The 23,082-nt window shown below is 39.3% G+C and overlaps 1 protein-coding gene across 5 annotated transcripts in view; it reads left to right on the forward strand.

The window, feature by feature from the left end:
- The window catches only part of LOC122552872 (echinoderm microtubule-associated protein-like 6), a 525,254-nt gene that overhangs the window by 237,739 nt on the left and 264,433 nt on the right, over positions 1-23,082 (forward strand). For all 5 annotated transcript variants that reach the window (XM_043695963.1, XM_043695964.1, XM_043695965.1 and 2 more), the window contains exons 14-17: positions 7,238-7,424; positions 7,827-7,932; positions 12,658-12,751; positions 13,398-13,498. In XM_043695963.1, the coding sequence (XP_043551898.1) occupies positions 7,238-7,424; positions 7,827-7,932; positions 12,658-12,751; positions 13,398-13,498 (488 nt within the window). The remainder of the gene's footprint in view (positions 1-7,237; positions 7,425-7,826; positions 7,933-12,657; positions 12,752-13,397; positions 13,499-23,082) is intronic.

A 23,082-nucleotide genomic window follows, 5' to 3' on the forward strand; every position in this document is an offset into this window, starting at 1 on the left:
TGTTTAGCACACTTGCCTTCGTTACTCACATTTTGAGTTTCAGAATTGTGGCATCATGTTGAGGTTGTAATGCGCTTTGGTGAGGCCTCTTTGAGAGTACCGTGTGTAGTTCTGGTTGCCCTGTTATAGGATGAATACGATTAAGTTTGAGAGGGTTCAGAAGAGATTTACCAGGACATTCCAGGAATGGAGAGTTTTTAAAATTCATTCACAGGACGAGAGTATCACTGGCTAGGCCAGCATTTATTGCCCATCCCTATTTGCCCAGAGGACAGTAAGAGTCAACCAAATTGATGGTGTGTGATGTCACATGTAGGCCTGACTAGGTAAGGATAGTAGTTTCCTTCCCTAAAGGACGTCTGTGAACCAGGTCGGTTTTTCCAACAATTGACAATGGATTCATTGTCATTATTAGATTTTTAATTCCAGATATTAATCGAATTCAAATTCCATCATCTGCCGCGGTGCAATTTAACCCAGGTCCCCAGAACATTATCTGGGTCTCTGGATTAACAGTCAAGTGATAATACCACCAGGCCATTGCCGCCTCTGAATTATAAGAAGAGGCTGAATAGGCTGTGACCTTTTTCACTGGAACCTAGGAGGTTGAGGAGTAACCTTATCAAGGTTTATACAAACATGAGGTGAATAGCAAGGTTTGTTTCCCTACGGTGGCGGAATTCAAAACTAGGGGGCATATTTTTAAGGTGAGAGGAGAACATTTTAAAAAGGACATGAAGGACCTTTTTACTAAAGTGGTTTGTGTGTGGAATGAACTGCTAAAGGAGCTGGTGGATGCAAGTACAGTTGCAATATTTTAAAAGATGTTTCGATAAGTACATGAATAGGAAAGAATTGGCGATGTATAGGTGAAAATGCAGGCGTATGGGACTAGTTTAGTTTGAGAACATGGTCGGTGTGGACCAGTTGGATTGAAGGGTCTGTTTCCATGCTGTATGACTCCAGTACTCAATAATTATTTACCTGTAGATAAAGTCTGTTTACTTGTAATAAATAGCAATTCTTGTTAAGTGTAGAAACTTGGTCCATTCTGTCTGTCAATCTGAGTATAAAAGACTGGTAAATTAGGGAATTTTGCTTATTTCCCCAAAAGAAAGTTGTAACTTTTGTGACAATCCTGGAAATAGCGATCCTTGATTTCCAGTGCACAACCCAAGGGAGACATGACAAAATTAATATGTATACGGTCACATCTCATTTGGGAAAGTGCGCTGGTACTTGAACTTTAGTACTCCCAGGGTTTTAACAAAAGTTGAAGTGTTAGTCAAATTACTCCAAGTCCACAATTTTGTTGTCTAAGAACTGAGGTTAATAGAATACTAACCAGGTTTCTGTCCTCAACAATAAACTACTATTTATTACAAGTAAATAAGTTCTAATCACAGGAAAACAAAACACGGATGATCAACCTTTAAATTTACCCCTCCTTAATCCAATATGCACCAAACTCCCATATACTCATGCAGACAGACACAGACAAACAAAAAAAAAACTTGTGTAGCGAAAACAATATTAGGGAGACACCATTTAGTAACATCACTCCACAGGATATACTAAGGTGTTCTTTTGCTTCTTGTGAGCTCATCTGCTCTCAAATTTGCTTCTTTCAAAATCTTTTCAGTGGATACAAGGACTTTCACACACTAATTTTCAGTCAGTCACTGGTTAGAGGCAACAGCTTATCAGTAAATGTTAAGTGAAAATAGCTACCTGTTTTCCGATTATTTGTTACTTCTCTGAAAGGAGACAGAAATGCTATCTTTTTAGAGTATTGTGTTATGTACACTCAGGCTGTCCATCTACCCAGGAACCAATCAGAAAATTGTTGTCATGTTGAGCATTCCTGAACCACTCAACTAGTTCTGATTCAAAAATAACAATCAACAGGCTGTCTGAGCAAGACTGTCCTGAGCACACACCCACAGGTGCCAATGAGTTCAACAAACCCCTCTCACTGCTTGAACAAAGCAATAATGAAAAAAACAGCACACAATGAGTTCCAGTATTTTGTCTTAAAACTGCAAAATCTCCTTCCAAAATTTTCTTAGTTCAAAACAATATCCTTTTTCCATTTTGGTCTATGATCCAAAACTAAAGAAAAATAAAGACATATTGGGCTGCATCGTATAGGAGTCTGAATGTAATGGGCTATGGCGATATTTGTGGCAGAATCACAATGAAGTCTGGCAAGGCCAATCTCAACATTACCATTCCTGTTCTATCTTTAATGCTTTTGACAACCAGCATGGCGTGTTTTTTGCTCAGCAGTGGTGAATTGCCAATTAACAGGGATTATTACTTGTTAAGTGCCTGGTTAACAGCCCAACTTACCTCATTAATATTCAGCTCTCTATCATCAATTGCACTGAACCAACTAGACATAGAGAAAACTTGACATTCAAAATCATAATGGGCACCTGGTGACTTCAGCTCGCAGCTTGATCCAAAGGACCGCCATGTCGTTTCGGGTGAACCAGCATCTCAGAACAAGATTCACAGGCACCAGCCACACGCATTTCTCATCAATGGACATGAGCATTTGCCAAACTGTCACAACTATCATGGAACACTCTAATACACTTGCAGGTCATTCAGGAAGTGCAGACTTGCATTTCAGTGTGCAGCTGACAATTAGCATAGAGAGGCAGCAGCAGGATCACTTTACGCACGATGCAGGCACCTGGCTCATGGATTAGACAAGCTGAATTTCAGGACGGCTCGTTTGTTCTCTTGGTTCTCACTGACTTGCCACCTACCTTCTTTCAGTATCCATGCCTTGCAGTTGGGGAGCTGCAAACTCAGCGATCAGGGATCTGGACAGTCATGTCTAGGGACTGCTTGTCAAAGTACAACAGAGGTCTGGGACAAATACAGTATTGGGTTAAGTCTGTCGATCATTTAGGACGAGGTAAAGGTAGCCTGGGTGTGTACTGGGGAAAATGGGTAGGGTAGCCTGGGGATACAAGGAAGCAGAGGCCTTTCAAAGAGAGTGATGGATGGGCAGGCAGGTGTATGGGGGTATGTGGAACAGCATTGGAGAGCATAGTAAGCTACAGGGACAGAGGATGGAGTGATAGTGACAATGACCAACATCATGTCTTCCATAGAGGGAGCACAGAGGAGATGGGTGGACATAATTAAAGTATAGTGCTGGGCTTCAGGAGGTGTTCAGGATAATTGTATACTAAGTTCAATGTGGTTGGTCCTCATTGAAGAGGGATGAGTGGAAATGGGCTGTTGGGATAGTATGTAAGAGGGAACATGGAGGTTCTTGAGGGGCTATCGGTGACTAGGCAGAGCTTAATGCTGACAGCATCCATTGTGAATTGCATTTCCTGTCATCACTTGCCATTGTCTAAATGTGGACTGTGATGGAACAAAGCTGGCAAAGAGCTTCCATTGCTCGGATCGGTTTGGAGGCAGAGCCCTCCAATGTACTGTAGATGGAGTGTGCCACATCATCCTGCTATGCTGTGCTTGCACAGTTAAAGTAAGTAATGAAGCAATGCTAGAAGCTGAGGAATTGGAGGAATGGGAATAGTGTTCTGAGAGGAGGAAGGAGACTTTGGGAAGGAGAAAGTTCTCCTTGTGTGTGACAGAGCTTTGCTCCATTGGTTGATAAAAGCAAAACAGGAGCTGCTTGACACCTAGTTCTAGTAGATGGGACCTGGGTGTAGTAGACCATCACAGACTGTAAAATAGCTGTTGGTCATCATGCCAGCATTTGGTTTGCAGAGTGGGAGTGAACTTTATCCTAAATTGATTTTGCTTGTGATCTCTTTTGATGCCAGTAAATAAAAGCTCATCTTTAGAATTTTCCAATAGGTTGGATATATGTGATGTCTTCCTGCTGGACAATGACAAGCTGTGGATGTCCACTGGGCATTGGGGATAGAGTAGCAGTGACTTAAAAAGGGTGTTTTGACAGATTGTATCTGTGGATCAATAAACTGTGTCATCTAAAGGTTAAACACTAGTTTGAGAGAATGGCCTTGCATGCATGAGAGAATGTTGTCATGCCAGCTATGTGCTGTGGACTGCATGGCTGCAGTGCCATGACATTGTCAATGAGGGCAGCACTGGATTGCCAGAGTTTGTCCAGGTGCACATTGCATGGAAAAATTGCACGATAAGATGGGGCTGGAATTGGCTGTGTTGAACATGTTGGGGCTGAGTAGATAGTTGGTGTTAAGCTTTGGTAAAATATAATGAGGAAATCCACTGGACCTTTAGTGAGAAATCCAAAAATCTAAACACCACTCACACATCCCCAAAAGATTCAGCCCATAGTTTTTACAATAGATATTTCAATAATATAGTTCAGCCTAACTGTTTGCCACTGTTCACCTTATTATTTGCTTTTTGTTGTGTTGCAGTTGATGTTTTCTCCATTTTTCTTAAATCAAAATCTCTTCAGTATATGTAAATATTATAAAGTGTAACAAAATTATGGTGCTGAAACTGTATTATGACATAACTTCCATTTTGTAAAACAACTTGTATAAAAATCTGCCTCCGTTGCAATGTTTTCTGTAGCTGTTTGGTATTTACTAATTAATTGTCTTCTGCCAAGCAGCCTTAAAATTTCATTATATAAGGTTTCTGGCATACAAAATGGTCATCCCATTTTGGTGCATATTTGGCAAGAGGACTAAGCAACATTGCAAACTTTTCACTGCACTCATTCGAGTGCATGTGACAATAAAGCTAATTTAATTCACTAAAACACATCAGAAATTGAAGTATACCTCCTCTTTACTCCATAAATACCAAAAGTTCACGAGTTATTTTGCAAAGGCACTGAAAACTTACAGAGCCATTCGTATTCCAGTTTTTCACATTCTGCTTGTTAGTCTGAGATCCTGCCATTTCAATATCAGTACCGGAGAAAAATCCCTTTGTCATAAATGTGAAGCTGGAAAAGCACAGCAGGTCAGACAGCACCGAGGAGCAGGAAAGTCAACGTTTCAGGCTGAAACCCTTCATCAGGACTGGGAGGGAGAGGGATGCCAGAAGTATATAGAGGGAGGGGATTGGGGCTGGTGGAAGGGTAGGTGGATGCAGCTTGGGCATTATTGTGATTGGTCAGTGAGAAGGGTGGAGCGGATTGGTGCATAAGAAGATGGACAGGTTAGGCCAGGTCAGGGAGAGGAGGAGGAGCGGTGAGCTAGACATGGGATAAGTCTAGTGGAGGAGGGATTTTGAAACTGGTGAAATCGATGTTGAGGCCTTTGGGTGTAAGATTCCCAGGCGAAATATAAGGTATTGTTCCTCCAGTTTCCGTTTGGCCTCACTTTGACTATGGAGGAGGCCAAGGATGGACATGTCACCAGGGAGTGGGAGGGGGGAATTAAAATGGATAACAACTGGAAGATCGGGTTGGTTGATGCATGCAAAAATCCCTTCATACACTGCTGAGTTAACATGGAGCAATAGAACTGGTTACTTTATAACTTCCTTTTGTATTAATTTATTCTTTGAATAGTCAAATAATAGATACCTATTTAATATAGTTCTTTTTCTTAAGTCTGGGGTCAATAGAGTGTGTGATGTGATATGTTGCCCATCACAAACGCACTGAATAATATAGTCAATAAGTGGCATTTTTCCCTCCTTAGAAGTGGCAGGGCAGGTGGCAAAATGGGCAAATAATGAGGCAGGTTAGCACCAGAAAAATACCGGTCCTCTTTCTGTCAACTCAGAAATCAAGTTCTGATTGGGAATATGCATGGACAAACGTTTGGTCTATTACAATTAAGGTCTATAAGTGGTCAGTCAATAACAAATTTAGTGGTTCAACTCATTATTGGTCTAATTAGCTGCCTTCTTAGCAGGCAGGAAAAGTGGATGGTTTCCCAACAGGATGCCAAGTTGAAGGGGGTGGGGGCAGCCTAAGCCTGTCTGACTCTTCAACTCCCAGTGCTGCCAGACTAATATTGCTGGTTGCTTCTGTTGGATTGAGACTTCCACTGGCAAGGTACTTGTTAGACCAAGAAGTTAGCTGCTTAGCAGTTGAGTACCTGATTGATGCTTGATCCAGTGAGCTTTTTTCAGATTGACAGTAGGGCACTGTCTTCATTAAAGATGCCATCCTCAGACTTCGTGTAAAGTAAATAAATTCTATCCCATATTTCCCAATTCTCCAGCTTGGATAGAAACTTGGAGGTAATTTGCATCTGAATTTCCTCAATGCCTTTTCCAATAATTAAAGTAACGTGTGTAGAGAGTTTAAGTTCGTAAAATTACCTCTGTTGTTAGAAAACCTTGTACAGTTAATGTTAAAATATTAGTATGTCTCCAGGTAAGGTATCATTGTCCTTTTTTGTGGGTCATGTTTAATTTATGAAATAGATCATTGGTAATCTGCACATAATGCTCATTGTTTATGATTCGCTTTCGACTCTTGAAGGAGAGGTAGTAGTTTTTTTGATAGAGCAAACAGAAAGAAACTGTTTCCTCTGACGTGATGTAGTATAATATGTTAATGGCATGATGATATATTAGATAGTGTAACATTGATATCAGCAGTCACATTATTAAAACTCAAAAAGGAATGGCTTAACCTGTATTAGAGAGCCGTAAAACAGATTTCAATATAATGTATAATGTGCAAATAAAAAAGTATGTTGGAATTCCTGAGAGTCAGTAATAGTTACACTTATGTAAGGACAATATACAGATGCAGCACAGCAAGAGTGGAGACAGAACTATTTAAGGCAGCAGTCTCATAGCAGAGCAGAATAGAATCCTCCCAAAGCGTAAACATCATGGCAGTCTAACACACGAAGACTAATCAACTCAGGGTTGACAGTTGAAACTGAGTGAATTCACACCAGAGGATATCAGGGACAATTCACGGTAATTGACAAAAGAATCAGAGAATGAGAAGAAATATTTTTATACAATAACCAACATAAACTGGAACTGATTATTGGATATGACGGTGGAAACAATGGAAATTGGATAAATGTTTGATGGAAAATGTAAGATTATGTGCAAAGAGCAGCACATTGGATTTAACTGGATCTCTTTCAAAGAGCTAGCACAACTATGATGGGCCAAATGGCTTCCTTCAGTGCATTCAAGACAAGTTGTATCCTAAGCAGTTCAAATACTTAATGAGATGGAGAGTTAGCTTAATTATATATTTTTAAAATGCACTCCATTATTGTGCCATTATGTTGTATACACTTGTTTTGTATTTTGTTTTCTTAAGGTACAGAGGATATGATTGTCGAAATAACCTCTTCTATACTCAAACTGCTGAAGTGGTCTACCATGTTGCTGCTGTTGGTATTGTTTATAATCGACAACAGCATTCACAGAGATTCTACCTTGGACATGATGATGATATTCTTTGTCTGGCCATTCATCCAGTAAAGGACTATGTGGCTACAGGGCAGGTATTTACAAATTATAGAATCTGAATTTTATTTCATCATTAAACTATTACCTATTTGGACAAAGGACATTATATATTAAATATATGAATAGACAGATACTGTGCCAATGAGGTATAGCCCGTTAGAATTGAAATGACCTTTTTCACAGGATGGTACTATAGAATTTAAATTCTGAAATTTTCCACGTGCTGGAGAGCAGAATAGACTGTAACTCAGAAGATGAAGGAAATTTGTATTACATTGCATTGTACAAGAAAAGCAAGGGAGGATAGATAAATGACTTGGCTGTAATCTTTGCCAATTAATCATTTCTGATATGTTTACTGAAATACTTTTTTTGTTTCAGTTCAATCTATAGTAGATCGATGTTTATATGTTAACAGTAACAATATTTTTTGTTAGGTTGGACGGGATCCATCAATTCACGTTTGGGATACTCAAACTCTTAAATGTTTGTCATTACTGAAAGGACAGCACCAGAGAGGAGTATGTGCCCTTGACTTTTCATGTAAGTTACTTCTTCAGCATCTGTTCCAAAGTCTAATAATTCTTAGAAAATGATTTTCAATATTACAACAGGTCTTCCAATTTTAGAGGAACTAACTGAATGCTTGCTAGATATATTCACTGCAGAAAAGTATATTTGTGTGCCCATCTTCCTCATCAAAGGAAAGTATAAACTTCCCCACAGTGCGCTTTTCTCAGTTGGAACTTGTAATGTTTCACCTGTGCATGGATTAAGTAACTAATAGTACAACATGGGAAATAAGCAGGGCCATAAATTACAGTATAGCTGTTCCCTGTAACATTGGAATTCTCTAAAATGAAATTTATTTTCTTACATTTTTCAAACCTGCATAGTTCCAAGCTATACCCCACACTATGCCAAAAAGCATTGGACTGCTTTGCTCCATTATAACAGTGATTGCACTAAAAAAAGTAATCCATTGGATGTAAAGGATGTCTTAACGTTTGAGAGGTGTTATAGAAATTGAATTCTTTAACTCATTGAACAGTGAAGCACCAAAGGAGGCCATTTAGTCTATCGATCAGTGTCTGCTCTTTAAAGAGTAATCCAATTAGTCCCACTACCCTGATAATTTGCCAGTTCCTATGAAATTTACTCTGTTTGTATCCAGTCCCTTGTGCAGGCTACTGTTGATTGTGTATCCATGAGCCTATCATTTTCAAATCATAGCCATCTATACATAGAAACATTTCTTCTCATTTATCTTTCACCAATCATCTCAAGTCTGAGCATTCTAGTTACTGCCCTTCAAACACTGGAAGCAATTTCTCTTTACTTATTCTATCTCAGCCTTTCATGATATTAAGTTGTTCTACCAAATCCCTTTGGACTGTAAGGAGAACAACCCCAGCTTCTACAGTCTATAACCACTATGGTGAGTCCCTTCTGTATCCTTTCCAAAGCCTTTATACCTTTACTTTTATAGTGGATACCTCTCTCTTAAAACTCAGGGCCCCTTTTTTTTAACTGTCTTATTAACCTGTCCTTACACCTTCAAATTTGGGTACATGTTTCTCTTGCCCCTTTTATCCCATAAGCTTCATTAGGGAGCATTACTGGCATAGTGAATGCCATTGGATTAGTGGAGACATGGTTTCAAATCTCACCATCAAAGTTGGTGGAATTTAAATTCAATTAATTAATAAATATGGCGTTAAAAGCTAAAAATGGTGGCCATGAACCCACCATTTGTCATTGTGAAAACAATCTGGTTCACTAATGCACATTTGGGAAGGAAATCTGTCATACGCCCCTAGTTGGTTCTATATGCGACTCCAGGCCCACAGCGATGTAATTAACTCTTAACTGCCCTTAGAAATTATTTAGCAAACCAGTTGTTTCAAAGTCAAAATGGACAGACTACCCAGCATCCACCTAAGCATCAGAAATGGCAATTGTACATCAGGCCTTGTTGACTGAAAATTCCTCTTAATATTGAGGAGCTTGTGTCAAAATTGGGAGAACTGACCCACAGATTAATTAAGCGATAGTCTAATGTAGTCACACACACTGAATCATTTCTTATTGACAATGTCCCAGACGTCACTACCCTCAGTAGGATCTCTCCTGTTGGCAGGATAGTCCCAGTAGAAGTCGCAACACTGTGTGCATTTGGGAGAGAGTTGCCTGGCAGTCATTAATATTGATTGTGGATCTCGTGAAACGTCATGATATTCGGTCAAACTTGGACAAGCGGATTTCCTGTTGTATACCACCTATTCCCAAACCCCACCTCTTTATTACTCAATGTTTTACACCAATCGTAAGAAGGACTGAAGATGACAAAAACAGATACAAAAGAAACTTCTACTGACTAAGCTAACTAAGACCTAAAAGACATAACTGCTAGTTGGGTTCTGTGGCATGTAGCGGGTGAGTCAGCAAGAGGAAAAACATACTAGTCCTTATCCTCAGCAATCTACCTGTCAGCGGATTCATCTGTCCATGACAGTATTGATAAGACTGACCACCACATGGTTTTCATGAAGAAAAAGTCCCATCTTCACACTGAGGACAACTTCCATCATGTTGTGTGGCACTACCATTGTACTAAATGGATAGATTTCAAGCAGACCTAGCAATTCAAAATTGGGCATTCATAACGCACTATGGGCCATCAGCAATAGCAGCAGATTTATTCCATCACAATCTGTAATCTCATGATTTGATATATCCCCCAATCTACCATTAACATCAAACCAGGAGATCGCCTCAATGAAGAATACAGAGGGGGCAGCCAGGAGCAGCATCAGACATACCTAAATATGGCATATTAATCTGCTGAAGCTACAGTACTGAATTGCTTGCGTGCCAACAGGTGATACAAATTGTGATAGAGAGAGCTAAGGGAACCTATAACCAATGAATCAGTCCTGCTGCATCCAATCAGTAATGGCGAGCTTAAACAACTATAGGAATCTATACAAATAGACCCATCCTCAATGATGGGAAGCCCAGTGTATCAGTGTAAAATGCAACACTGAAACTTTAGCAACTATCTTCAGTCAAAATGGTTGATCCATCTCCTGAGGTCCCCAGCATCGCAGATGTCAGTCTTCAGTCAATTCACTTTACTCCTATGATATCAAGACAAGATTGAAGGAAATAATACTGAAGACTTGTACTCCAGAACTAGCCACACCCTTAGCCAAACTGTTCTTATACAGCTGTAACATTCGCATTTACCTGACATGGCGGAAGATTGGCCAGGTGGGTCATGTCCAGGAAAGTCAGGACAATTCCCACCCAGCCAACTACTGCCCTATAAATCTATTCTTGATCAGCAAAGTATTGGGAAGTGTTGTCCATATGGCTATCAAGCAGCACTTAAAGAGCAATAATCTGCTCAGAAACAAAAACAGAAAATGCTGGATAGTTCAGCAGGTCTGGTGCCATCTGTGAAAGGAGAAACAGAATTAATGATTCAAGTCCATTGGTTTGGCAATGCTGGTGTTGGACTGGGGTGTACAAAGTCAAAAATCACACAACACCAGGTTATAGTCCAACAGGTTTAATTGGAAGCACTAGCTTTCGGAGCTGCTCCTTCATCAGGTGGTTTGGAGTATAAGATTGTAAGACACAGAATTTATAGCAAAAGTTTACAGTGTGATGTAACTGAAATTATATATTGAAAAAGACTTGGATTGTTTGTTAAGTCTCTCGTCTGTTAGAATGACCATGTTGGTTTCAGTTCTTTCATATGTAAATCACAAAACTTTTTTACAAGTTACATTCTCAAGTGAACTTTATCAATTGGTGTCATGTTGGCCCAGATATGGAACTCAGTAATCTGCTCATTGACATATCTAGATTTTTGAAACCATGGAGCCTTGCCATCCTTGCGAAAATGTTGGAGGAGGCCAAAAATTGAACATTTTGCCCCCTCCCCAAACATGACACTTGCCATTTTCAAAAAAGCAGGAATAGAGGTAGATTGCATTTCATGCACCTGTCTTTAGTGGATGCAGCTGTTCATATAAATCTACAGCTGCTTCCAATTATCTGATTTTTGGGACCAAATGAATGAAAAATGACATGTATTGTGTAAACCTTTTGGAAGCAAATCGAGGTATTGTGGATTCTTTTGGACGGCTCAGTTTATGCAGCTTTATGAACAGCTTAGGCCTATACTCTGGAGTTTAGAAGAATGAGGGGAGATCAAATTGAAGTGTTCAAGATGATAAAACATGTGAATAAAATAGACGTGGAGCAGATGCTTCCTCTTATGGGGCATTCTAGGATGAGAGGTCTTAGGATAAGGGGTAGCAAATTTAAAACAAAGTTGAGGAGAAACTACATCTTCCAAGGGGTTGTAAATCTCTGGAATTGACTACCCCCAAAGTGCGGTGGATGCTGGAGCAGTGAATAAATTTAAGGAGGAGGTCGACAGATTTTTAATTGGTAATGCGTTGAAGGGATATGGGAGAGAAGGCAGGAAATGAGGGTGAGGAGCATATCAGCCATGACCGAATGGCAGAGCAGACATGATGGGCCAAATGGTTTAATTCTTCTCCTATATCTTGTGAACTTTGCATTATTGCAATATAGACAGCAATTGCCTGGTCCTAATCCACAGTTTCTGCTGTCTTAATCCAGTTTCTCTCCTAGTAAAAGCAAAATATTTTGGATACTGGAAATCTGAAATAAAAACAGAAGAGTCAAATTCAAACATTAACCCTGTTTCTCTCTCCACAGGTGCTGCTAGATCTGCTAAGTTTCTCCAGCACTTTCTATTGCAAGTTTTTCTTAGAAGTTTGACAAGAAATGTAATATAATAATATACTCCATCCTACCTTCCAAAGTTAAAAAAAATGCAATGGCTGTATGCAATATATATATATATATATATATATATATAAAAATGTAAATTGTGAAATGCCAAATAAAATAATTGCCTTGAATATTATAATTCCGGAACTTCAGTTAGAAAGCTGGTTTTCAGCTCTCATTTATTTTTCAATCTTATCGTTTATAATTTAGCCATAATTGGAGAATGGTGATTTGTATCATTATATATCTAAATACCTCCAATACCTTTAACGAAGGTCGAATATTGGGTAGCATGCTATTTAGTGTATTATATAGTTATTGCACTAGTATTTAGTATTCTATGAAGCAATAACACATGCAATCTGAATTTTAAGTTACTTTGCATTTCTGAAAAGTAAGCAATACATTTTATGGACATTTCCATTTATTTTGCAGCTGATGGAAAAAATTTGGTGTCGGTTGGTTTGGATGACAACCACACTATTGTAGTGTGGGACTGGAAAAAGGGAGAAAGACAAGCAACATCAAGGTTAGCACTTGATATGCTTCTTACAATACAATATACTTGTCCCGTGTACCCCATTGTAGGAATACAGTGAAAAGCTTTTACAATGTTTGCCTTCTTATAGTGACATCTTAGGTAAAAGTACATGGATACAATTTATATATACACAGAGGGTAAAAAGTAGCTGCATTACTTAGAGTTGAAAAATAAGTTTAAAAAAAAGCACAACATTAAAGGGTTGACATTACAGTAAGGTAGGAAATTTTAAATAAACATTATAGTGTAGCAGCTCAGCGCAGGGGCCTCTGCACTGTTCTGACCGCTGGCGCCATACCCCAGTCCAACAGCCATCCTTGCTCTGCTCCAAGCCCCATACCAGCACTCAGCTGCTCCAAGGTAAGTCCCAAGACTGCCTTCCCAGCAAGAGTCTCCACCCGTGACTCGCTGATTGCGTGATATTCCAGGGCTGCTTCCCCACATGCTGCTCGAGGACTCCTTTCCTGCACTGTTCTGGGGATCACAGCCAACGTGCTGTACACAATTCTCTGAAATTCATGAAATAATTCACAATATTTCTTGAGTAGTTTAGGTGAATAATAACTTATTACTGTTCATTTTATTTTTTAAATGTCTATTTTAGTAATGTGATTGCATTTTATTTTTTTCCTAGAGGACATAAAGACAAGATCTTTGTAGTGAAGTACAATCCGCATCATGTGGACAAGCTTGTTACTGTTGGGGTAAAGCATATAAAATTCTGGCAACATACAGGTAACCTTCCATTTACCTGTTTTTTTTCTTCAAGTTCATTTTGCTGAATCTATTGGGAAAGGATTCCTATTTACACCTCAAGCTATTTCAAAATGAATTATTATTTAATGTAAACTTGTATTTAGTTCATTATGAACTATTGAAACAGTCAAAGGAGATTTGGGACAATGACCTACCTGGTGGTAATTTTAATGCACTTCAACAATTTTTGAAATACTTTGAGTTTTTTTTATCTGTTTGTAAGCAGACTTTACACAGATCTAAGAGTTTTTCTTAATGCTGAAAGAATTCAGCAAAATAACTGTCAGTCATTGGATGTTATTTATGGTAGAATTTAAAATCACACTGAAAGTAAGGACAGGTTTTGCCTTCACATGTGGTGGTAAAGGACCAGAAAGAAGGAAGGTTAAAATGTTAAAAATAAGTACACCCAACCTACTGTAAGCAAGATAAATTAAATTGAAATAGGGGATGTCCGAGTAGCTCAGTCTCGATGTGCAAGTTGGTGATTATAATACTTAAATGTGGCACTGTTCCTCAGATTCTTATAGACAATTAAGTTTAACTGTAGTGGGTTTGGTTTTCTAAAACATGGGAAACTGCATAGTCGAAGGGAGGCTGGAAATACAGGATTCAGTAAGTGCTTTTCCAGCACAGTTTATGGGCCATTGGGAGTAGAAATGTTTTTCCTGCCTTCTGTAAAACCTTTTGCTGGAATTTCTTTAGCTCCATGATCCCACCCACCCTGCAACTTTTCTTTCCACTACAGCGATCCTCCCTGCATATAATTTATGTGCCTTGTTTCATCAATATTGTTGTAGCCAGGTATCACCACTCCATACCAACCCCCAATCTTCTCTGATTTGTGGTCCACTCTCCCAGTAGCTCCACTTCAAGCCTTCCATTCAAAAGATAACTAACCTCTTAATTTGGCTGCTAAATTGGATTCAGAATGGATTTATCTCAAGGACAGATTTTTAAACTTTCTTTCTGTCAGATACTTTAGACTGTCCGTGCAAATGACAGCAGTGATGATACCAAGACGGTCTCTCCTTCTCAATCTGTTTACTTGCCCAAGGAATGGTACCCCTCAGGTTAAACTGCCACCAGTCAAGTCTCTCTAATGATCGAGCAGCCCTGTGGTCCTCTAGGACTGTGGCAACTTTAACTCTTACCACACTGTCATCTGCATCTCCACAATCAGTTGGTAGCTCAGTTCCAGGACCTTCCTGGATGGGTAAATTGCACATTAAAATCATCATCTATGCCTCAGTATCTTTGAGTATGAATGTTTAAATGGTTCTTTTTACAATTCTGGTAATCAAGCCCATCTGTACATTTGCTGAAGCTTCGGTAGTAATATCATTGTTTTTATCATTTGATAGATAGTTATAATATTATAGATTACTTTAGCATCTGTGCAGCTCTTTTGTTTTATTAGTATATATTAGCCTTCCAGTTGAATAAGATGTTTTGAAGCAGAAAAATAGACTTAAAAGATTCTTGCAGTATAATTGGTGAAATTCCCAATTTTATTATCAATACTGAAAAGCTGAATACTTTAGATATTTTTTCAGGTCTTCAATTCATTCCATGACTGCAATTTGCTGTCAGTGATGTTTCAGACCTGCCAATCGAAAACAATCTTATCCTAACTAGTTTTCTTGACATGATTGAATGCTTTTCAGGACTTTCTTCTATACCACCTGTATATACTGATTGCATTCAATGCTCAGACACGTTTTCCTGGCCTTCCTTCACAATGTGCATATGAACATTGTGATTAGAGGTGTATTATAAAATTACTGTCATTTCAGATTTGGAATTTAAAGCAGAAGTAGGTGGACTTTGCATTTATTTGAAGGTAATTATATTTCAAAGTTCAGAAAGTCATCTAGAACAGTGACCTAAATACATTATTTCCAAGAAGGCATATGACTTCAGACAAGTGCCTGAAAGGACACCTATAATGTTAATGGATAGCATACTTATACTGCTGTGTTAGCAAAAAGAATGCAGACTATTAGTTGATCTTTTGACTTCTGTTTCAAAGAATTAGGACTTCAGTTCAGAAGATAGAACAATTTTCTCCTAGCAGTAGAATCAAGTTTAGTTCAGGGAAACCAATCACTGTAGCTGACATATTGCTAATTCACAGAGCTTTCAAGCTGAGAGAGTTTGAATAGAAGTCTTCAACTTGTTAGAAATGGAAAAGCCCTGGCCCTCGGAATTGTGAAAGAATCATGCCAGCAGATTTGGAAAAGAATCATATACTTTGTCAGCAATTCAAGGAAAAGAAATTGGGAAAAGTTAGTTAAGTGAAAGTTTAACTTTTGAGATATGAGTGATATTTTTCCAGAATTTAGGCTCCGTAAAAGGATAGTTTCTGGAATCATTGAAACTTTGGTTCTTTGTTGGTGTTAGTATCTTTCCAGTGTGAGTATCTTTCTAACTATCTTAGGAGTATATCTTTGTTTATCTATTTTCTTTTGTGTAATAAATTTGGGTTCTATTGTTAAAGGGTATTTGCAGCCTCATGTGAATATGTTTCAAACATTAATCACCAACTGTAAAATATTAAACAAATGTTTAATCAAGTTAGGTTTCATTTAGGGTTATGAGTTGTCTTGCATTACTATTATCTGGGATTACAACAGCATTTGCAGTCCTCTTAATCATATTTCCTGTAGGATGAAGGTTTATTAGCTTCCGTAAAAGAGAATCACCTTCTTTTCTGCCATATTCTGCCACCATTATTATCCTGTTAATTATATGATGATGTATCACATTAAATGTTGTATAAGAAAACTGTGCTCTGATTGGATACTTTAACTTACTGCAACTGATAAGAAAATTTAGTATGTTTCAGAAATTACAAAGTTTCTACCATCCAGGAGATGAAAACATTTACTGTTGTGCATAGCTGTCTAAAGTGTGTTAAGGCCCAAACATTGGAATATCATTCCCATGTTCCTGGAATGAATGTTTTCCTTTCGTAATTTACTAACTTACTAACATAACCTTACTAACATTTTTGTGATCTGGTCAACAAATATGGTACTTAAGTTACTTTTTCTGGTTGTGTAACTAGAACATATTAGTTTCAAGACAAAACTGTAAGACAGTTATGACCTTTTAAGTGATAGAGATGTACAAAATGGAAACAGACCCTTTGGTCCAACTCATCCATGCCGACCAGATATCCCAAATTAATCCAATCCCATTTGCACGCATTTGGCCCATATCCCTCTAAACCTTTCCTATTCATATACCCATCCAGAAGCCTTTTAAATGTTTCAATTGTACCAGTCTCCACCACTTTCTCTGGTGCATTCCATACATACACCACCCTCTGCATGAAAAAGTTGCTCCTTAGGTCCCTTTTAAATCTTTCCCCTCTTACTTTAAACTTATGCCCTCTATTATGGACTCTGGGAAAACACTTTGTCTATTTACCCTATCCATGACCCTCATAATTTTATAAACCTCTATCAGGTCACCCCTCAGCCTCTGACACTCCAGGGAAGATAGCCCCAACCTCTCCGTAGAGTTCAAGCCCTCCAATCCTGGCAAAATCCTTGTAAATCTTTTCTGAACCCTTTCAAATTTCACAACATCCTTCTGATAGGAGGGAGACCGCCAAAATTCCATAGTATTCCAAAATGGCCTAACCAATCAATTACTGATAGAAATCTTTTTATTATGTTGCAACCACTAGATGAATCCACAGCTGGTCCAATACAGTTCATTGAGTCTCTTTTTTAATGGTATGTTTCAAGTTAAAATGGACCAGCAGCTAAGCTTTTGGTTAAACAGGTTAAAACTTAACATTGCAGAATGTTCCCTAAGAATAAATGAATAATTTTATTAACTGTGAAATTAAAGATACTCAGATTAATAAAATGCAGGTAAGATGAAAGCATACTCATAAACAGGAAGTTCCAAAAAGTCTTTATGTTATGTTTCTCAATAACTCCTTGTAGTATAACACCAGGGCCCATTGCTTGAGTTCCTTCATGTTGAAATTAAGAGATTATTCCTCGATATCAGATCCAGCTGGTCTGATAGATTCTGGAGTTGAGTAGTTTGAAGTCGCTTGCTAAGGTAGATATAGTAATTATAGCAGGCTTTGAGATAGAGAAAGTTTCCTGTTACTCAGTAACACTTTAGTTATAGCACTTGCTGATTGCTGGGAACTGCTGTTTAATTCTGAAGCAAACCTTTCTCTTTAGCTAAGTATTGTCTTTCCTGAAGAAATTGCCTTTCAGTGTTCTTCCTGGGGGGTTCTGGTTTCACAGCTTTACATACAGATCAAACTTAATAGCTGCAAAATATTTAATGAATCATTGTCCCACAAAGCAAAGTCAATTATGCTTGGATTAGATTAGATTACTTACAGTGTGGAAACAGGCCCTTCGGCCCTACAAGTCCACACCAACTCTCCGAAGAGCAACCCACCCAGACCCATTCCTCTACATTTACCCCTTCACCTAACACTACAGGCAATTTAGCATGGCCAATTCGCCTAACCTTCACATTTTTGGACTGTGGGAGGAAACTGGAACACCCGGAGGAAACCCACGCAGACATGGGGAGAATGTGGAAGCTCCACACAGACAGTTGCCTGAGGCAGGAATTGAACCTGGGTCTCTGGCGCTGTGAGGCAGCAGTGTTAACCACTGTGTCACCGTGCCGCCCTCTTGCCTGTCTCTGAAGTCTTTAATTTTAACATTTTCAAAAACCAATTGTATTCTATATAGGGGTAATTGAATTCCAAATAATTTCCTTTGTGGTTGCTATTCAGGTAACCCATCATTCAGTCTGCTTTTTGGCTGGCTGAAGTGAATCAAGAAGAATCGACCATGTAGTCTTTGGCAGCCATTTTTTTATATGCTGTGTCTATTATTTAAAGTGGAAACATTCTATCTACTTCTATTTTATCAATTCCCTTCAAACTTTTATATGTTTCTATAAGATCCCCCCACATTCTTCTGAAATCCAATGAATATAATCCCAATCTACTCAGCCTCTCCTCATAAACCAACACCCTCAGTCCAGAATCAACCCAGTGAACCTCTTTTGCAACCTCTCCAGTGCCATACATTCTTTCTCAATTAATGAAACCAAAACTGTACACAATACTCCAGGTGTGGCCTCACCAGCACCTTGTACAGCTGCAACATTGCCTCCCTGCTTTTAAACTCAACCCCTTTACTAATGAAGGACAAAATTCCATTTGCCTTCCTAATTACATGTTGTACCTGCAGACCAACTTTCTGTGATTCATGCACAAGCACACCCAGGTCCCTCTGCATAGCAGCATGCTGCAGCTTTTTACCATTCAAATAATAATTTTTTTTTACTGTTTCTCCTGCCAAAATGTTTGACTTCACATTTATTAACATTCTATTCCATATGCCAGATCTTTGCCCACTTACTCAGTGTATCTATGTTCCTTTGCAAAGTTTCACAGTCCTCTGCACACTTTGCTCTGTCACTCATTTTAGTGTCATCTGCAAACTTTGACACCGTACACTTGGTCCCCAACTCCAAATCATCTATATAAACTGTAAATAATTGCGGTCCCAACACTGATCCCTGAGTCACACCACTAGTCACTGATTGACAGCCAGAATAACACTCATTTATCCCCACTCTTTGCTTCCTGTTAGTCAACCAATCCTCCATCCATGCTAATACTTTACCCATAATGCCATGCATCCTTATGCAGCAGCCTCGTATGCAGCACCTTGTCGAAGGTCTTTTGGAAATCTAGGTACATCTCATCCACTGGGTCCCCGTTGTCCACCTTGCTCAAAATGTCTTCATAGAATTTCAAACGTTTTGTCAAGCATGACCTGCCCTGCATGAACCCATGCTACATCTGTACAATGGGACAAAGTCTTTTGAGATGTCGGGCTATTTCTTCCTTGATAATAGACTCAAGCATCTTCCCCACCATAGAGTTTAAGCTAACTGGTCTATACTTCCCCATCTTTTGTCTACCTTCCTTTTTAAACAGTGGCATCACATTTAAGAAAGAATATCAAATTTTTTAAAAATCACAATTATTATAACAAAGAAAGGAGTGCTGATTGCTTGGCAGGTTTCAGCAACATGAGTGGAATCTTATTGGAGCTTAAATATCTTGGGCTATGGCAAGAAATCTGGGAGAATTATGTGAAAAGTCCAACAAGATCTTTCACCATATCCAGAGTAACTGGCCAAGATGGCAACCTTGAGTAAGGCTAACAGGTTGCAGTACTATGACGTCTTCTGTTGGCCCAAGGATCAACTTTCCTCTGCATGGCCCTGTCCATCAGGATCTCCAGGTGCCTGTCTGCAAAAAGGAACACAACATTTTCCTTACCTACCATGTTGGGACAAATGTCACAAATCATGCAAGGCAACTGTCGACTGACACTGCTTGTTCAGGTCCACAAAAGCTTTTTAAAAATGGCACATGCTCCAGGATGCCAGTCCAATCTGTGGTATTCTGGCAGCAGCAAATTCTTCTGCCTAAGATGAGTGGGAGAATTGGGCTATCATTAGAAGAGAGGGTCACCATAGGGTGGAATGTGCAATTAATAAGGCAAATTTGAGACAATAGCATGGGAAAACCTGCTTGGCTTCACGGAGAGAAACATTCCATGAAAGCCAACAAAATTGACAGCCAATAATAAGTAAGATTCAACTCCACGATTCTCTATTCAACATTATTTGACTGTGGTATTATTTTCTACTTTGTAACTATCTGGGCTTGACTCAGTTTTAGATACATTTATAACCTCCCTCTGTGCCTCTCTTTGTGTCTTCCAAAAGGCCCGTTTATGTATTTGGCACTGCCTCATTACATGGAGCATTCTTAATTGATCCTATTGCTTCCCTCACAACTTATCCATCCCATTGCTGACTGTGTTAGCAGATCAGCTGTAACCTCTCCCCTCTATACCACGCTTGAGAATAACCACTTAATTTGATTGAAGCCATTTGACCAGCTGCCTCACTTCTTTGTCTGCCCCTTACTAACCAGGCAAGACTTGCTTGAAGGTCCTATTTCCTTTGCCAGAAACTCACTTTCCTTTCTAGTTTCTCCTCTATCTCCCCTTACTCTTGTTGGAGTCATCTTGTCTCTGACACTTGCCTCCTTCACTCTTGACCTTATTTTGATAAGAGTGCTGCCTGCCCAACTTCCCTTCCTGGTTCTATTTTAGCTGATATTGTCAATAATCTTTTCCCTTCAGGTTCTGTCCTTCTCTCCTTTAAATCTGTAATCATCATGCCTTTTCTTACAAAGCAAACCGTTGGTCCAACTGTCATTGCAAACTACTACTCCATCTCAACTGTTTTCTCACTTCAAAATTCCTGAAGATGTTTAATGCTCCAAAATTTGAGCATGTTTTCCAAGCATTCATGCTCCAAATCTGCTAATGATGTTTCTGCTTCTGCCAAAGGAGCTCTTATCATAGTCAGAAATAAAACTGTGTGCAATGTAACAAAGGCAAGATAATTCTCCACATCTTTCTCAAATATTCTACAACCTTCAAATGCACTCCAATGCACTCCATCACCCTGCCTGCTTGGTTCTATTCTTAGCAAAAAAATTGTAGCCGGAGAATTATGTCCTATGGTTTTTCTTTCCATTCTCGCACACTAACCTATGACATTTCCTAAGATTCTTTCTGACTTCGGCCTTCCTCATTTTTCATCATATAGTAGTGACAACACAGAAAAGCACACCATATGGTTTTACATATAGGTAAGGGTAAAGTCACCACAGCCTACTAGAACATGGAGCTGCTTTCTCATTAAACAGAGATAACTGGCGGTGGCTTAACCTGAGGGTCACTACACTTCAGGCAGGGGGAGAAGTTGAGAAGGAGAAACCTTTATGATAACCTTAGTCATTGCAGGAATTGAAGCCCCACTGTTGGTGTTGCTCTGCATCACAAACTAGCCATCCAGTCAGCTGAACAAAACCATTTTTGCATGTAACATGATAACATATAGTTCTTTCTCATTTTTGCCTCTGCCTATGTTCAATGCTCAGTTAAACATAGTCTCCATTGTCAGGGTACATATCGAAAGATCAAATTGGAGCAGTTCGACATGGTTCCCCATGGAAGACTGGTGAGCAAGGTTAGATCTCATGGAATACAGGGAGAACTAGCCATTTGGATTAAACATAGTCTCCATTGTCAGGGTACATATCGAAAGATCAAATTGGAGCAGTCGACATGGTTCCCCATGGAAGACTGGTGAGCAAGGTTAGATCTCATGGAATACAGGGAGAACTAGCCATTTGGATACAGAACTGGCTTGAAGACAGAGGGTAGTGGTGGAGGGTTGTTTTTCAGACTGGAGGCCTGTGACCAGTGGAGTACCACAAGGATCGATGCTGGGCCCTCTACTTTTTGTCATTTACATAAATGATTTAGATGCGAGCATAAGAGGTACAGTTAGTAAGTTTGCAGATGACACCAAAATTGCAGGTGTAGTGGACAACGAAGAAGGTTACCTCAAATTACAATGGGATATTGATAAGATGGACCAATGGACTGAGGAGTGGCAGATAGAGTTTAATTTAGATAAATGTGAGGTGCTGCATTTTGGGAAAGCAAATCTTAGCAGGACTTATACACTTAATGGTAATGTCCTGAGGAGTGTTGCTGAATAAAGAGATCTTGGAGTGCAGGTTCATAGCTCCTTGAAAGTGGAGTCACAGGTAGATAGGGTGGTGAAGAAGGCATTTGATATGTTTTCCTTTATTGGTCAGAGTATTGAGTATAGGAGTTGGGAGGTCATTGGTTAGGCCACTGTTGGAATGTTGAGTGCAATTCTAGTCTCCTTCCTGTCGGAAAGATATTGTGAAACTTGAAAGGGTTCAGAAAAGACTGACAGGGATGTTGCCAGGGTTGGAGGATTGGAGCTATAGGGAGAGGTTGAATAGGCTGGAGCTGTTTTCCCTGGAACATTGGAGGCTGAGGGGTGACCTTATAGAGGTTTCTAAAATTATGAGGGGCATGGATAGGATAAATAGATCAAGTCTTTTTCTTGGGGTGGGGCAGTCCAGAATTAGAGGGCATAGGTTTAGAGTGAGAGGGGAAAGATGTAAAAGAGACCTAAGGGGCAACTTTTTCACTCAGAGGGTGGTACGTGTATGGAATGAGCTGCCAGAGGAAGTGGTGGGGGCTGATACAATTGCAACATTTAAGAGGCATTTGGATGGGTAAATGAACAGGAAGGGTTTGGAGGGATATGGGCCGGGTGCTGGCAGATGGGACTAGATTTGGTTGGAATATCTGGTCGGCATGGAAGGGTTTGACCGAAGGATCTGTTTCTGTGCTGTACATCTCTATGATTCTATGATTCTAAGTAGACCATTTGGCCCCTTGAGCCTGATCTGCCATTCAATAAGATCCGATCTGTTTATGTTTTGAATTTCACGTTTTCATCAACGTCAATACTCTGATTCTCTTGTTTAACAAGAATTTCTCCATCTCTTCCTTAAAGATATTTATTAACCCTTCTTTCCATTTTTTTGGGCAGAGAGTCCAAAGTTGCATAATTGCCTGAGAGAAACA

The sequence above is a fragment of the Chiloscyllium plagiosum genome, chromosome 9 (genome assembly GCF_004010195.1).
Source record: "Chiloscyllium plagiosum isolate BGI_BamShark_2017 chromosome 9, ASM401019v2, whole genome shotgun sequence".
Lineage (NCBI taxonomy): Eukaryota > Metazoa > Chordata > Chondrichthyes > Orectolobiformes > Hemiscylliidae > Chiloscyllium > Chiloscyllium plagiosum.